Here is a 16938-nt window from a genome sequence, read left to right as displayed (position 1 = left end):
TGCCCCTGCAAGGCAGCAGATGAACGGAGCAGAAGTGAGCTCTGCATGTTTGATTGTGTTCCTGACACTCTGGAGCGTCTAGCAGACGCCAGAGGATAATAAAGGCCAAGGTTCCCAGGGGTCCCTGCAGCCAGCAAACATGTTTTATTAACTCCCTCGATGACCTCACCATGCAGGAACGTGGCTCTGATAATTTATAGAAACAATTTAATTGGACTTGATGTAATTTGGTTTCCTTTGATTTCCCTGTGGCACTAACCTTCCCCTTCCTCATTTCCTAGCTAAGATCATTAGTTACACTTGCAAATCTCCTCTAGGAAAACCATTAGATCCACATAAACTGCACTTCCAGCAAATAAAAACTCTAGGTTTGTCTTGACTCACAGCAGCCCAGAGAGAGCATCACATCATTCCGAGAGGGGGACACTGCTGACAGGGAGGCAGCAAGTTCCTCTGCTATCACTTGAGGAACTGGTTTTTAATAGGGTTGAATGTCCTCTACTCCCACAAGAACTGGGGGGGGAGGGGGGTCTGCATGCAGTGGCAGCCCAGTCTCACTCTATGAGCTCTGCAGAGAGGCCATCAAAAGTGCTAAGCTTATCAAAGGGTTTCTGAGTAGATACTGCTGTTTGCACTGGTTGTTTCAAAGTCCCCATAAACTTACTGGGTTTTGCCTGAATGGGCTGTACTTTTTTTCTGAATACAAATCACCAGGCCCTGCTGTACAACCCAGTACACCTCCTGTTTTCTTCTCCCAGTTCTGCCTGTGCAGACCTACTCACCTATCACCGCTCTTTTCCCTGGCTGTTGAACAAATGGAGAACTGTATTCATGGACAAGTCAATGCATCTCCAAGCGGAGATTTTCCTAACCATGGTGAGTGGGAATGTTCAACTATGATGTTATCTGAGATTCTTCATTCTACTGAATTTGCAACTGGGCAAAAATGCAGAGGAAAGTAACATTGTCTTTACCCCGGGTTTTAGAAAGGAACCTCTAAAAAGCCAGTTGTACTGGAAAAGATCTTTCTTTTATCTACTTCAAAAATTACGCAGTGCAATTACACACTCCCATGTAGCTAATTTTTCCTGAGTGTTCCTATTCTCTCTCATTACAGAAAAGGCCAACATTTTTGTCCAGAGTCTCTAGTCCAGCACATCACAGGAGTACAGCTCTCCAAAAACACTGTAATCTAATAGCAGTAGCAGTTTGGCCACTGTAGCAAAGGCAAGACTGCAAAAGTTTTCTGAATCCCTCTAAGTATTCACGTGGTTGAAGCCTATGCTGTCCCGGTCAAACTATCAGTGCTAAGCTAGCTAGTTAAAATTATGTTGAGTATATCTAGGCAAGCAACCTTTATCTGCATAGGCTGCAATTACACCTTGAAATTACAAGACAGAAACAATGTTATTTGCAGTCTGGGCGGGGGACAGGCAGGAATTGTAGGGAAAAGTTTTGCTCCTGCAGTATAAACTTTGAGCTGACAGTTGGAGGACGGAGGAATCACCTTGAACAACTTCAGAACAGATTCCTTACTCTGGAAGTGTCACAAGGCTTTGAAACAGCCACAGTGACCCAGGTGCTACCATTCTACTGAGCACAGCACCTCTGAAAGTGAACAGTAGTAAAATCAAATTTAAAGAAAAAAGAAAAAGGAGAATTTTTCGAACTTGTAGAGTGCAAGAGCTATTTTAACAAGGTTTCTGTTACCTCAGAAGTTATGCCCGTTTCCAAAAGAGCTGCAACCACATAAGCTGTCAGGGAGATCTTACTATGGATTCCACCCTGGAGGGCAACAAACATAAAACCACTAGATGAAAACTGGAGAACAGGGCACTGGATAAAAAGACTCTAAAAGCAAAGCAAGGAATACGTTGCAACCATAGTAGAAGCTGTGGCACCACAGTGCTTCTTTTCCTTTGCACACAAGGGGTATGAAATTTAGAAACCCAGTCCCTCATTGTAGCTTCCTTCCCTGGTAATGGCCTGAGAACATACTCAATGCACACATCTCCGTACTCTGAGCATGACTGAAGTGCTTTGAAAGACTTGACTTCTTGCTCTCTAGTCTCATGGGACAGCACAGATATGCTCTGATACACTGTTTTACTGAAATTCTCCTGGTTAGTCTCTTTCCTATATTATCCCAGCCTTTCAAACACAATATTCATATTGGCTTTAAGGAAACTACATCACTTCCTACTTCACTAAAATCTTTAAAAATGCATCAGTTGCAGTTTTAAGTCTGTATAGTTTTTACCTGAATGTCCTTATTTAGTATCCTGCCCATAGCTGGAAAAGAACCATCTTCTTTCTGATGCTGGATGATCCAGTCTTTTGCAGCTGTTAGTTCTTTTGGGTCAATGAAAATAAACCCACGAGACTGTGCAAAGGACTTGAGGACAAAAGCTGTTAGCCTAAAAATACAAATTTATCAGCTCTATTGAGAAAACAATTTCAGGATAACATATCAGTCAAGGGAAAAAAACACTTTTAGAAAGCACAAATTTTAAAAATCTCCTTGGGGAAGGACTAAATAATTTTCAAATACTGAATGGTACATAAAGTCACTGAATCAATCTTCTGGATAAGAGCAGAATTAAGGGGCAGTAAATTAAACTGAAATTCATAACCAAAAGAGATAGCTGCCTTAGTTACGACACATTCTGAAATTCAATTCCCTTTTACAGGTGGCCAGCTGCCGCCCAACTTAAAGGTTTTAAATTAAGAGCCAATATGCTTATAAATATGGAGGTATATGCCAAGAAGAGAGAGAAGTAAGTTTTCAGATTTCGTTACTCTCATATAATACATATAAAAAAAAGAAATCCAGACCCACTGCTAAAGTCTGAGGCTGTATTAGACTTTATACAGAATTAGGACTTAAGAAAGCAACAGAAGTGTTTTTGGAATTCTAAACCTCTGACATGCAACAAGTGTGAACTCTGGCCAGCTTTGGGAGACTGAGTCATTCATTTTACAAGCCCCCGAGGAATGGGAGGGTAGGAGGCATGCTGCCTGGCAGGGGATTTTTCAAGTGTTAAGTAATTCTGTGTCACCATATTTTACATCTAGGGACTGGGAGATGCCAGATCTGAGATAAAAGTTTACTGTCTTAAAAAAAGAGGCAGCATCATAGAAGTGGTACTTTCCCTCAGATGAGTTCATGAAGAAAATCATTCTAAAGGAAAATACAGAGCAGATGGAGAAGCCAAATGACAGCATAAGCAAACGAATGAAGACAAGAATCTACTAGGTCTGAGACACCATAGTCAACTACCACACTAATGTGATGTAACATGCAACCTTGAAGGCTGTGATTTCTTAAGGAGGACATTAGTGAGATGAGCTGATCTCTCAATTCCTTAATTTCTGCTTCTCAAACCGTTTTACTCTGAAAGGTCCTGCACTTCAGATTCTCAGGGCATAAATCCATACCATTCCATTTCATCCATGAGGGATATAAGGCATTTGGGAGAAATACTTCTCCTACCCTAGCAGGACAAGTCTTTTCATATCTAGAAACAGCATGCTTCTCAGTAGACGTGCAGGTGAAGTTCCACTCTCTAATGGAATTAAGTGCTTTAAGTGTCCCATACATTGCTATTGCAATTCCAGTAGACCAAGTATGCCCTATACTCTAGCTTCTGTGCCTAAAGCCTGGACATGTTAGTGGAAGTGACTATCTCAACTGCCCCCAAGTCTGGACACTCAGCAGCATTGAAACAGTAGGCCTATAGTCACTGAGGATTATTTCTATTCTCCACTGTGCACGATACCATGATGGAGCCTGGAAAATTACTCTTCTTTCCCTGCCCATTGTGTATTTTTCCCATTTAGCAAACACTGAATTTTCTAACTCTGTTTTAAATAGCAACTCACCACATACTCCCGGAGGAATCCCTCTCGCCAAAAGCACTGTATGAACCATCTTGTCTCTTGTAGGTCAGCTGGCGCTGGTAGCCTGGAAGTCACAAAAGAATTGTGGGAGTCCAAAATCCTCACACAGAGAAAAACAAGTATTTAAAGTGAATGAAGACTGAGAACATCTGGCACTAGTGTAAGGGATTCTGCTGCCCAAGGCAACCTCTTATTTTGCTGTGTGTGATACAGCCAGCTCTGTGTACATATGCTAGAGCTTATTCAGAAATCCTTTTGGGCTAGCATCTTTAAGTCTACATATACCTCCCAAAGACAAATGAAAGAAACATCATTTCTCCAGCTGTTAGCCTCTTACTGAGCAGCACATCTATCCAAAAAATGATTAGAAAGTTAAGTTCCTGAAACACTTTATATTAAAGATCAACTCCTGCATTTTGGCCACTAGAAACATTTAAAATTTGATAGCCCTTAGCAAGGTGCAATATTAAAAAAAAGATTTTTACTTAAGCATACAGCCATCTACTTCTATTTACTGAAAGTACTGTGCAGCTGAGGAGCTATTTCCTTGAATGATATCACAGGATTCAGATTTTTCTCCAAAGCTACTGCTTGGGAGAACTTAATATAATACAACAGTAACAGCTGACTGTTTAGTGACAAAATCCCAAAGGAGGGGAAGATGTTTAACAGAGAAAGATATTGGCAAAAATCATGCTGCCTTCTTGTGCCCTTACTTATTTAGGAGCCCTTAGCATATACACATATACCTTGTCAGCTGTATCTTACTTCAACTACTTCTGAGATGTGATGGTTGATGTGTGATCTTAATGTATGTGAACACTTCCTAGACACTGGCTCTGGCTTACATAAGGCCTATTTTAGATAATAATTAAGTTGAAGAACTTTCTACCTGAATGTCTTCTGAGAGTGAAAATAGAGACAGTCAAAACGCTGTTCCTATCAGGAGAACAATTTGCTTCTCAAACCTTATAATCACAAACTGCACATGCTAACAAAGCAGGCCAAGTCTCTACATTGAGGAATACACAGTACACATTTTGATAAATCTCTTAAAAGCCCCTTGGAATCAAACCTGTTAGAATGGACATTTCTTGCATGGAGATATGTCAAACATGTGCAAGAGGCTTTGGGTCAGAGAGACATTTAGTGCCTGATTAATCCTCTGACCCATAAATAGACTTTTTAGTTCCACACTGCATGACATTTTTATGGGAATGAATTACTTTTTCATTTCCAGGGACCAGGTTTCTTTGTTGACCTCTCTAGATATGGGCAGCTCCACAATCTCTCAGTAATGGCTGCCCATGACTGCTACACTTTCTCCTGTCGCTCTGTAGCCTTTCGATGCTCATAGGGAATGCAGGTAGAACAGTCTGAGGAATGGGCAGAGAGAGAAACAAAACCCTATAGATTAATGATGCTCCTGCAGTGAAAAAGTCTTTGACTGGGGATTGTGAGATATATACAAGCATGTGACAGCAAGCACAAGCAATGGTATTCTTCTTTTCAAACAAGAGCTGTTGCATTAAATTAGTCTGCTTTTTTCTACACAGGCCTCTGACAATTTACTACTGAAGCAGAGCCGTTCATCCTTTAATTGCTCCTAAACATTCACTTGCAGCATGTTAGATGGGCAAATAGGTATTAGTCAATATTTTATACCAGTCTTACAGTTCTCTCTATTCTGTTATTCTAATGTTCATTGGGGTTGACTGATTCTCCGTTGTTCTTATTCTGTGCTTGCTAGTTTTGTCATGCCACAGGCTCTGTGTCCTGCTTGCTCTTCTGAAATCTTGTCCTTCTATTTTCTAGACACCCCTTCTAGATGCTTAGACGCACTGGAAAGGTTTTCACCTGTTCACCTATTTAGAACTGCATTATAGGAAAGTAGAAAAAATACTGATCAGCTCAGCTCAAGCCACTTCTAAAGATTAGGGAAAATGTGGGAATTGTTGGGTATCAGCACGTTCTACGATGGATGGCTAAGTGATGAAATAAAGTTTTCTGGTTTGGTAAGTCACAAAAGCCTTCTAGATTGAACAAACAGACTTTTCCATCTGAACCTTATACTTGGCAGGGCTCCAATAAACACAGAAAGATTTAAAACTCTTGAGGATTTCTTCTTAAGTGTTAATAAACAGGCAGAGTTTGGAGTCAAAATCCTGGAAGGTTTGCAGATTCATAAAAAGAAACAAAACCAAATGATACTGAAAAGGAAAAACTAACCCGGACTATTAGAAAATTCCCTTTTTCTCAGTGCTATCAGCAAGCATAGCAAATTACAAGTGAAACAACTGTGACCAGGCAAAGGAAGCAGCACTGGGCTTTTGCTGCTGAATACAAGGAATATATTACATTTTATATTTACATTTTCAGAGGAGAACCACCTAACCCTGTCACCTCTGATTTCATGACATGACTATTGTCTGACTCACATACAAGACAGCTATGTCCCTCTGGGTCATTCTTGTTTTTATTAATGATTGCCGAATTCTTACTTGTCCTGAGAATTGCATTTAATTATAAACTATTTTGTGCATGACTCTTCCCAACTGAATGTTAAGAAAAACAGTGCATAAAAAGATAGATTGCTTTGAGCTGTTCAGAGAGATAGGACAAGGCACTGAAAGGTCAGGGAGGGGGAAAAAAAAAAAGGCGCTTTCTTTACATGGTTCTTGGATAACTACTTTGGATACTAACTTTTGATTCTGCATATACTGTTCCTGAGAAGATACTGATAAACTGGAGAAAGTTCAGAGAAGAGTAATGTGAACAATCCAAGGACTGGACAGACAATTTAGGAATATGGATAAAAGAACTAAACACATAGATCTTGACTAAATTTAATTTTACATGACTTTCTGAAATTTGTAAACACAGAGAAATAAGCTACTTAAGAAAGCAATAAATCAATAACTATGTAAACTAGGAGTTATCAAAGGGAAACGTAGGCTACACATCATCAAGGGAAAACATCTTGCCATCAAAATCTGTTCACCTGTGAGATTACACTAAAGACATGATGAATCCTTATCACTTGGGATCCTCTTGATTAGAAAGGATAATACCAGTAAAACTCTTCTAACTTACAAGCCTTTTCTCTTTCTATAAACTGTATTTTCAGTGAGATACCTTGAACAAGATAATCGGTAGCTTCACTCTCCACCTCCTGGCTGAGTTGCTTGGTTTTCTGCAGATATTTCAGGACAAAAACATTGGGAGCAAAATGGATCATGTTCTGCTCTCCACATCCAAATGGCAATCGCAAAAGATTGTCCAAGTTGTTTAGTGTAGGACCCATCACATCTCCTGTTTGAAAAAGGAGGTGACACGTTCAGTATCAAGGAATTCTGCTTTACCTCTTTTTGATGTCTTATGATTAAAACCCACCTGACTAAACTAGTTTCTATTAGCTACACATAGTCAGCTTAAATAAACCGTAGCAGAATATTGGAAATCCTTCAAATTTTCAGTCTTAGCCCTTCAAGTTCTTGCTGGAATAAAGAAGAAATTTCACATTTCAGATTTTGATTATCTGTGAGTATTCAGTTTAGACTACCAGTTTAGGAGGCAGTTAGTACAATTTGTGATTATGGTGATTATGAAATGCATACTATGCATTCTATGAAATGCTGCCTCTTAACAGACAGGGCCTCTGAAGATGCCTCAGACAGTATCAACTTTAAGTCACTATCAACTCAGATGGGGTTCAAACAAGTGACTGAGACAAAAAATTCTCTGTCCTAGAATTAAGTGGTATGTATCTTTGTAACTGCCTATGACTATTTTATCTGGTCCATATTACTCAAATACTGGTCAGAAGCAAATAACAGCTGGAAGTATCTCCTCATATTTGATAACTAATACCTATTGATACCTCCTTATAATTGATACCTATTATTGAAGCCGTAGCTCTTTCTGATCCTGGAATTATGTTGTGGGGAACTCCAAGAGTAAACGCTTCATTGTGATTTTCATCAGTCTCTTCTTTTCTCCAAATTTTAAACTCTCCCATTGACCCCCAGCCTGTGGAAAAGCCAATGTACTTCACCTCAAGCTGTTTGGGGACTGTCCACTCCACAATAATAGATTCATTTAGCACCCGAGTACCATGGCCAACCTGAAAGGAACAAAGAAAACCCATGCAGTTCCAAGAACCCATGCATGTGAGATCAGCCTGCCATGTGCCCTTGGACCCGGTAACCTATGTCTGCACCAAACATCTAACAACATTATATATCAACAGATCCCTTTCTCTTTCCCACCCCCAAAACAACCTAAGCGAATTTAATGAGATAACTCCAGAATATGTGCCACAGGCCTGGCCCCCCATGCCTTCAACGTATCTAGCACTAACAGCTTTGAAGGCTGAGGTGCTGAGTGTATAATATGACAAGCAAACAGGTGTTCTGATAAAAACAGCCTGATCAAGATTTAATATAGAAAAGCGACAGGAATGAAGCTTTCTCCTTCTACCACATGCCTAGTGAAAATCTGCCTTATGTGTGCTCCAGCTCTAGTTAAGAAAGCAAGAGGCTTCCAGACTGTTACATAGCTATATTCACTACCTGGATAATTCCATTTTTCCAGCTGATCCAGAAGCTGCGGAATTCATCCCAGGAGAGGATACCAGCTGTGTCCGTGCTGACCACTGGCTCACCCATTTTGCTGGTGGAAATCCATGTTTTAGTATTTTGATGTCCACCAATAACAATCTCAGTCATCTCTGCCATGTCATATGGACCAGAGGACAAGGCCAGGTGAGCGTCATTGTGTGCTTTCACAGCAATGTCAAAGTGTGTCATCTGGGCAGGTTTCTGCATGTATTGGTACTCATATTTGTTAGGCGTAGAAATGTGAATTTTCTCTAGTCAGAAAAATAATGGAATGTTGTAAGAATTAGAACTCACATACTTAAAAGATAACCCATAGCTAATTGCTAAAATTTAAACAGATGATCCTTTCCTCTTCTTAAATACACATTCTTTTTTCCAGCTTCTCTTAATCAAACTATAAAAATATATGGAGGTGTTTCTTCCTATCTTCTACTTACACCCTCTTCAATATAGAAGATACTTCAGTTCAATATCAGTCAGTTAGATTTCTTGTGAAGCCTGTATATGATTTTTCAGTTCAAATTCAGTGGTCAAAAGCATCTCTGTTTAGCTTAGTGGAGCCAAGCTTGAGCTATCCAAATCTCAGGCAGAAAGGACATACTGATTCCAGAACTGAATTTTAAAACATCAACTAAAAATATAGTACAGCCACAGTTACTGTCCACAGTGCTGAATATTTAAACTGTTTCATAAAGTAAAGGAATTTAATTGCCATTTCCAGAAATCACTTGGGCAGTTAGACCAAATTCATAATTAGCCAGCCAGGTAAGAAAGACTCTTTATTCAAAAGTTCCTTCTACACACCATAACTCATCAATCACAGACAGGATAAAAACTTTACTCATTTTTCTACTGAACAGATGGAAACAAAGAGGTTTTTTTTTCCCCCCATGGGATAAAGCCACGTGTTTCTATTTATAACTAAAACAAACTTAATATTATCTCATTCAAATTATGAACTTACCATTTGGGCAGAAAAACACACTGTATGTGTATTCTCTTGACAGTCCCTCTGGCTATATGAAGACAGAAATCCATATATAAAAATACAGTGGATTAGTTACGACAGCTATTCAATTTCACTTAGAAAATACATAAGTAAAATTCTGCTGCAGTAGTGTTTCACGTCCTTTATAGAAAAGGGATTATACTGTATTCTGTTAGCTAGAGATATGACAATCATTACCAAAAAAACCCCCAAACCCTCACATCACATCATATTTCTTAGGCTGACAGAGCAAACATAGCCTGTATATTTCTATCCCTTCTTCTTCTACACAGTATAGAAGATTCACCAACAGAACTAAATGGGCCCTTTCAGTGTATGTAACACAAAAGCTGATTATTTGCAATCACGTAAACATACTATGAATCAAAGATCATTATAATCCTATTCAGGTTTGATTTACTACCAAAGAACTTTCATGAGTTGCCCATGCATATATCACATTTTTTTCTGAATTATTACAAAGCCATATTTTCTTACCTCAATAATAACACTACTGCGAACATAATCCACCCCAACTGGAGTCCTTTTATCCATATAATTGTCCTCTGAGTGTTTGCTGTTCTTTAGGGTCTGCATCCCATCCTGACAGCAATTAGTTCCACCATAAGCAAAAGCTTTTGCTACGAAACAGAAGAGAAGAGAAGAAGCAGCAGAGATTTCAAGATAGGAAGATCTTCAGGAGTTCAAAGCACTGATCTAAACTAAATAGATACAGCTGATAAACAACACATTAAGTGTTTTGTAACTAGAGCTTTGCTATATTATCTTTATTCCATAAGTATTTGGACAGTCAGAGGATAACAGAGAAACTCTTTGCTAATTTCCAGTGTTACACAAATTTTACTACCTATAATTATTTGCCTGAAGAGATCTAAAGAATCTGTTTTTTTCTTTTACTTAAAAATGTTGACTGATCTCTTCAGGTAGATGTAACAGGTCCAAACCATACATGACAACATATCACACAACAGGAATACTGAAGACAAGGGAATCTCCGGAAGTTTGTTCAAACAAACTCTTCAGTGCGTTCTAGTTAAAGAATCCATTTGTAAGAAATAAATAGGTTTGAAAGCTAAGCTGGCAGCAGGTGCAGCGAATAATTCCATTTCAGGGTACTGGGGAGGTAAGAATTTTATTCTGAAAAAGGAATAAAAAGAAACACTTGTAAAATTCCTTCAAGCAGGAAGGTATTTTTATTTCTATACTACCAGTGATGTTGCTCAGTCCAAGCTCATTGAAGGACAAAACGATAGAGGTGGGTTTAGCTTCCCCAGGGGCAACACACTTCTTTCTTGTCAGATGGTGTTTCCCAGGATGCCCAACAAACTTTATGCCTTTTGGAACAGAAATCTTCACATGAACCTGTGAAAATTTTTGAATGCCATTTACTGCAAGTTTCGTCTGCAAAAGTGACAGATATAAGTAAAAGATCTGAAAAAAATCACAAAATGATGCTTAATAAAACACCATAGAACGCACAGATTATTAATTCTTCAAACCTTCTAGCATTATATTTTAACTGACAGGATTACTTTCAGCTCAATAATTCTAGAAGTTCAGAATGATACTAGCTAGACAGAAAATGCATTTGAGAAAAAAGAAATCACCTACAGAGAAAGTATGTCTTGAAAAAAATATGTTCTTTCAAAATAAACTACTTCAAGAGGCTTTCTAATTAAGAAGCAAATTCTTCTTTGTGGTTCAGTGAGAGTTTTCTAATTATCTTCATCACACTTTTCAGTATTTGGATTTCTGAAGTGTTGCAACACACTTCAGATCATTACAGTTGTTTCAAACTAAAAGTTAATAAAGCAATAACTTTTATTAGTATTGCGAAGAAGTATTTTTATCTTGTTCAAAGTTTTTATGCTGAGCTTATCACTGTTATCCCTATTCCTTATCTACTGCAACTTGTAGATCACTTACTAAATTATGTTTCATCATGAAAGAAAATTTCTTAACTTAGCAACAGAAATAAAGGGGCCGTTACCTCTACACAGACAGCTAAGTAATTGTAGACAGTCAATGGGATTTTGGTCTGTTCCCCCCGGATGACATGGTATGGCAAGGTGAAATCAATGAAGAAAGGTTTAAATGTCTTCAGTTCTGTTTGACTGGCAATGCCCAACCCCTTCTCTTCAGACAGACCCACAGCTTCCGTTATCCACGTAGTGATCGAGTCTGGTACTTCCACATGCAGCTGTGCTTCTCCCGATATATTACTGCCAAAGAGAATAGGGAATGGGGTGGTCAGATTAATGAAATGCCTTTGAATGAAGCCGAAGCACACAGAGCCAAACAAATTGGGGAATTCCCTCCAAATCAAACTTATGACACAGTATCATCTATGACTCAGGAACATCAGTGTCTGCTTTGGACATCAGATTATAAGAAGGCTCAATGTTTTCTTTCTAAGTAACAGTTGGAGACCTGTGCAGGACTCAAGGCTTGCATATCTGTAGTGACCAGAACAGCAAGTAGTTGCTACTGCAGAACACAGAATCTCACACACCAATCCTTACTAGATTAAAAGCTTCACAGGGATTTGCACCTTAGTTTTAGGGTCACTTTTCTTAGAGGCAAATGTCTATACTAAGCGAAAAAAGAGAAAGACTCCTAGATTGAAGTCCTAGATAAAAACAGTTAAGCAATAGTTTATTCAACAGCTAGTGAAATAAAAGCAATCTTTGTTGAAACCTATTGTCCTTGTTATATTCATTGCCACATTACAGACCGTGCTTGAACATCAGGGCAAGTGAGAAATTTTCCAGCTACCAAGTTCAGCAACTGCTTGTCCAGGGGGGCATATTTTGATTCAGAAATATTGTTTGGTCAATTTTTGGTATGTCTGGCTCATAGAAAATTTCCCCAACAATCATTTTTTCCCCTAGTGAGGGCTGTAACTAAATATTAAAAAACAAATTTTTATTTGGGGTATTTAGCTTTGCTGTGCATACCGCAACAGGATATCATAAAGCTGGTATCTTTTTCCATGTTTTATAATAATATAAATTCAATTCTGTTCTGCAGCCTTTGCTATTTGCCTCCTGCAAAGAAGCTTTGGCCTTGCCTGGAACAGAAAACATTTCCTCTAAAGCAAGAACAAAAGCTATTTCATGGCTCAACTGGCAGGATGACTGGTGCAGTTATGAGTACACCCTAAGGTTGTTTTCTCTCAAGTTCTTATTTATTCCCCAGAGCTTGATACACATGCTGCTAACTCCATAATCTTTTGAGAGCAACATGCATCTTAGCTGGCATGGAAGATGAGAAAGTGAGATCTTAAGAGTAAGCTCTGGGGGTCTGCAGCATAACATGCCTTTCAGTGCTGCAATACCTACTGATTCATATCCAGAACAAAATGAATAATAGTTTTCAGTGCTTTTCTACTCTGAAGGCTATTTAAGTTTTAGGATTCCAATGACATACCTTTACTTGCACCATTTAAATCAACTCTTTGCATAATTTTCAGTGAGCCTAGGCCAAGATAACTGCTAATAAAATAGGCAGCATATCACATACAGGTTTCCATATTGATATTACAATAGGAAAAGATTAAAACAAGTAGTTTGATAAAACCTAGAGCTCACTATGCCTTCGAAAAGGTATGCTAGGTTCAGTCCAGTTCAGTCCAAGCAGTCTGTCCAAAGAAGATAGTTCTCCAGCTCAGGTTACAGAGAGGAAAGCCTGGGAAACAACTTAATGCAGTCAAGCCACATCCATTTTAACTTCTCGTAAGCACACAAATTTCTTAATACTTAGGTCTTCGTCCTAACTGGAGTTAGTTAGCTGGTACCTGCAACATAAGCTTCAGCCCTGAAGAGTAAAGTGGAAGGGTGTCCCAGCCCCAGAACTGGCTGCATTCCAGCCTGTTTAACCGGACAATTTGTTGCAGCTGATGTTCTTTCCTCTGGGATTTCAGCCCATAACCAACATTAACATTATTTTCACACATGAGGGCACTTACTCTTCTGGGCGGGGGGCCAAAGTACACATACGTTTCCAGCCATTAGACCCTCCAGCCAGGCTCTAGGAATTTTTAGAATTGGTTTGGGAAGTTGACATTAGGCTTTTGTTTCTTTTTTGAGGGTTGTATACTGTAATTATAAATGGTAGAAGAAAAAAAATTCTTCCTGTCCAAGAGAGTGGAAATCAAGCAATGCTCAGCTCAGTTATTTATAGTGAAATGAAGTGGAGAAAAATGCAATCCACAACTTTTTATTCCACACTCTCCCACTTATAATTAACTGCCCCAGCTTGTTGAGGCCCAAACAGGCTCTTCTGAAATTCTTTGTGTATTCCTACAAAGCATATTTCATGCTCAATTGAACAGATTTGAATACACTTACTGCAAATTCCTGTCAAATTTAATTTATAATAATTTACTGAGAGTAAAGTTTACTTGTAAACCTGGAGAAATCTCGAATAATTGCCTCAAATATTTTATCCTAGATGTGCTGTTTCTGGGAGAGATTAATTATCTGTTTACTCGTTTTGTAGTTCCAGTTGTACCAGGTACAGGCTGTGATTTACTGGGCAGTAAATTAAGATTTGGGGGAGATGCATCTTGCATCAGATGAGAGGGAAAAGAAGGGCTCTGTGCAACTCAAAAAGCAATCAATATAGAATACTCACTAGTGCACGGCTAGGTTACACCAGCATTTACTGAGGGAGCCATTCTGCCTCCGTCTCCTCACATACATTGCTCCGGGATCATTTCTACACGACAGCATAAGCTATCTATGCTAGAACATGAGCTGAGAAGACGGAAGAGGCTAGCAACTGCTGAAGCTGGCATTTCTAGACTATCCTAGGGCCCAAATACAACTCCAGACCAGACTCATCCCCCATCGCAAAAGGAAAGAGGCACCCCTGTGGAGCTAGTGTTGTCACCTGATTGCAAACTCTAGCAGGATTTCCCATTCCTCTTCGCTTTTCCAAGTATGTGGTACATCTACCTCTGGCCTGTATGAAGGTTCTAGTGTATAGCTAGAAGAGAGGTCTCACTTTATATCCTACAGTCCGTTCTTATTGCAAGAACAGTCCGACTTGCATTTACTGTGAGGCAAACTTACGCAACAGCGTAGCTGTTTCAGCGTAGCTGGATGGAATAATCCAGCGTAGCTGATCACTGCAAAGCTATATCCTCACTTGCTTTTCAATAACTTATCAATACGCCCTTGCCCTAAGTGAGTAAAACCTAGAAATTCACTTATGTGTTGAAACTAACTTCTTGTTCCTTTTCTTCCTTGAAGATACTCCTCTGCTTGTGACCCCATGGTGAACTACACATGGACTGCAAGGTAGTCAAGACTGACAGTTATAAATTGAAGTAAGAGAATTCACTTCAAAACTAGAAGAAGTTTTATAAAGAAAGATTCTTGCTTAGAGCAGTAATGAAGAAAAGCTACGTAAAAATCAGAGGATGCCAATGCAGCTCCTAGTTGGTTTTAAAGAGCTGTGTTTTCTGTAGCTGAAAAGGATACAACACACTGGATATAATTAAGGGAATTCCCTGTAGATACCTGACATTGAGGCAGTGCCAAATCCACGTTTCAGGAAAGAAGGTTCTTTTCTTCTTCTCTGCTCTGCTAGAAGAAGAAATAAATCCTTGGCAATGAACCCTTTTAATAAGACAGTTACAACGATAACTGATAAATCAATGCTATCACTTGAACGCAGCTCAAATAACCAACTAAAGCTCTAGCTAGCACAGAATCATAAAAAAGTGAACGTGTGTATCATTCATAATGCAAATAACATAACTTTTCCAAACGAACCCATTGTTCACACACACATCAAACAGTCTGGAGACATAAAGAAGATAGTCTAAGAAATAATGGTTTTCACCAAGTTCCAAATTCTTTCACCAAGCAAAAGCACAGAGGGAACACATACAGCATGCGAATTCCCATGACATCGTGACACGGCCATAGACTAACAGGTACTACGATCACTACTTCATATTCCTCTCCCTCTCTTTTACTTGGAACTGTCTTGGTCTCTAATATTTTCATAATTTGTTCCATATTTCTACCTGTGATACTTCACTATCTCTTTCTGAACAAATCTCCAAAACTTACTCTAAGAGAGGCCACCAGGTGGTTCAGAACCCAGCGGGAGGGCATAACCTTAGTTTGCAGCACTATCTGTAATACTTGCAACTTTTCCTTTGTGCAATCCCTTATTTATTTTGACCACCAGCTGAGCAGTAAGCGACCCTGCGCAGAATGAGGGCTAGCCCGCAAATACTGAGAAGCAGCACCTAACTCAGACAGTTGAGATACGCAGAGTTTCAAATGATCCTTTCAAAGACCATTACTTTGCATTTTTCTGGAATTAATTAAATTTAAGAAAGTACCTCCAGTTATAATTTTTGTTAGGTCTATCAAGACAACTGAAGAGGGTTTCCCTCCTTCCCCCACCCAATCTTGACTAAACTAAGCAATTCCCTGGGGGCATGGGAGGTGAGAAACAACTGAGAATATAGAAAAAGAAATAGCTAGGAGTATCGCAAGCAGCACACACGACAACAAAAACATTACCTCGGTGCAATTTTAGAATGCATTGTAGCCACTAATGTCCCAGTATGCGGCTGAAAAGCTGGGACAGCCTCATCTGTGTACATGCCTCCATTCTGTCTGTGGTTTAAGCTGACTATATCTGTCATTACGACCAAGCCAGTTTCCTAGACAATAAACATGAAGACCACAAAACAGAAACCAACACAGAAAAATTCAGCATATACCAATGAAGACTTTTCTGAATGGAATCCCCCCCCCCCATCCCAACATTTATAAGGTAAAGTTGAACTGAAACTTGTGGATTTTTTAAAAAACTTTATGGAAAATAAAAACGACTGCTAATGTGAAAATACGTAGGTGCTTTATAGGCAGGAGTTTTGCAAGAAAGCTCTTGTTTGCTTGAAAAATGCATTTCACCAGTATCTAGCACTACTGGCCATGTGTACAACTGTCAGAAAACTACAGGTGAAAAGTTACTACGTGTTTCCCTTTGAATATTACACTACAGCGAGCAGGCAGCCCTCATGCCAGACATCACCAGTTCTGCTCTACCAGGAAGGCCGAGCAAAATGGAAACTGTCCACACAGCTTTACAGTAAAAATACAGAATTCACAAGAAAACTGTCTGCTAGCTCTGTCCCTAAATACACTTATTTATAGGAGACAGCAGTTCCCAGGCACCAAAGGAAAAATGGACTTTGTTCTCTTTCACATACACATCCATTTTTACAAATCAGATATACAGCAAGGCGCTCATACCAGCTCTTTACTAAACCAGCATATAGACCTCTTCCCAAGAGTTTATAGCTCTCGATAAGAAAAAGGGCATCAGAGCAAGAAACCTAACAGACCAGGGAGAGGAGAGTAAGTGGGGCTTCCTGCATCA

At 39.2% G+C, this 16938-nt stretch overlaps 1 protein-coding gene across 1 annotated transcript in view; it reads right to left on the bottom strand.

Moving 5' to 3' along the window:
* Positions 1-16938, bottom strand: part of CPAMD8 (C3 and PZP like alpha-2-macroglobulin domain containing 8) — a 57719-nt gene that overhangs the window by 24377 nt on the left and 16404 nt on the right. Inside the window, exons 18-29 of the mRNA XM_067313072.1 lie at positions 16074-16216; positions 15054-15119; positions 11519-11750; positions 10737-10890; positions 10006-10148; positions 9484-9535; positions 8472-8770; positions 7798-8023; positions 7036-7212; positions 3883-3964; positions 2261-2417; positions 1711-1785 (exon numbers count right to left, since the gene is read on the bottom strand). Coding sequence (XP_067169173.1) covers positions 1711-1785; positions 2261-2417; positions 3883-3964; positions 7036-7212; positions 7798-8023; positions 8472-8770; positions 9484-9535; positions 10006-10148; positions 10737-10890; positions 11519-11750; positions 15054-15119; positions 16074-16216 — 1806 coding nt within the window. The remainder of the gene's footprint in view (positions 1-1710; positions 1786-2260; positions 2418-3882; positions 3965-7035; positions 7213-7797; positions 8024-8471; positions 8771-9483; positions 9536-10005; positions 10149-10736; positions 10891-11518; positions 11751-15053; positions 15120-16073; positions 16217-16938) is intronic.

The sequence above is a fragment of the Apteryx mantelli genome, chromosome 30, assembly GCF_036417845.1.
Source record: "Apteryx mantelli isolate bAptMan1 chromosome 30, bAptMan1.hap1, whole genome shotgun sequence".
Classification (NCBI taxonomy): Eukaryota; Metazoa; Chordata; class Aves; order Apterygiformes; family Apterygidae; genus Apteryx; species Apteryx mantelli.
Note: the sequence above shows the minus strand (reverse complement) of the source record. Positions and strands in the feature narration are given on the sequence as shown.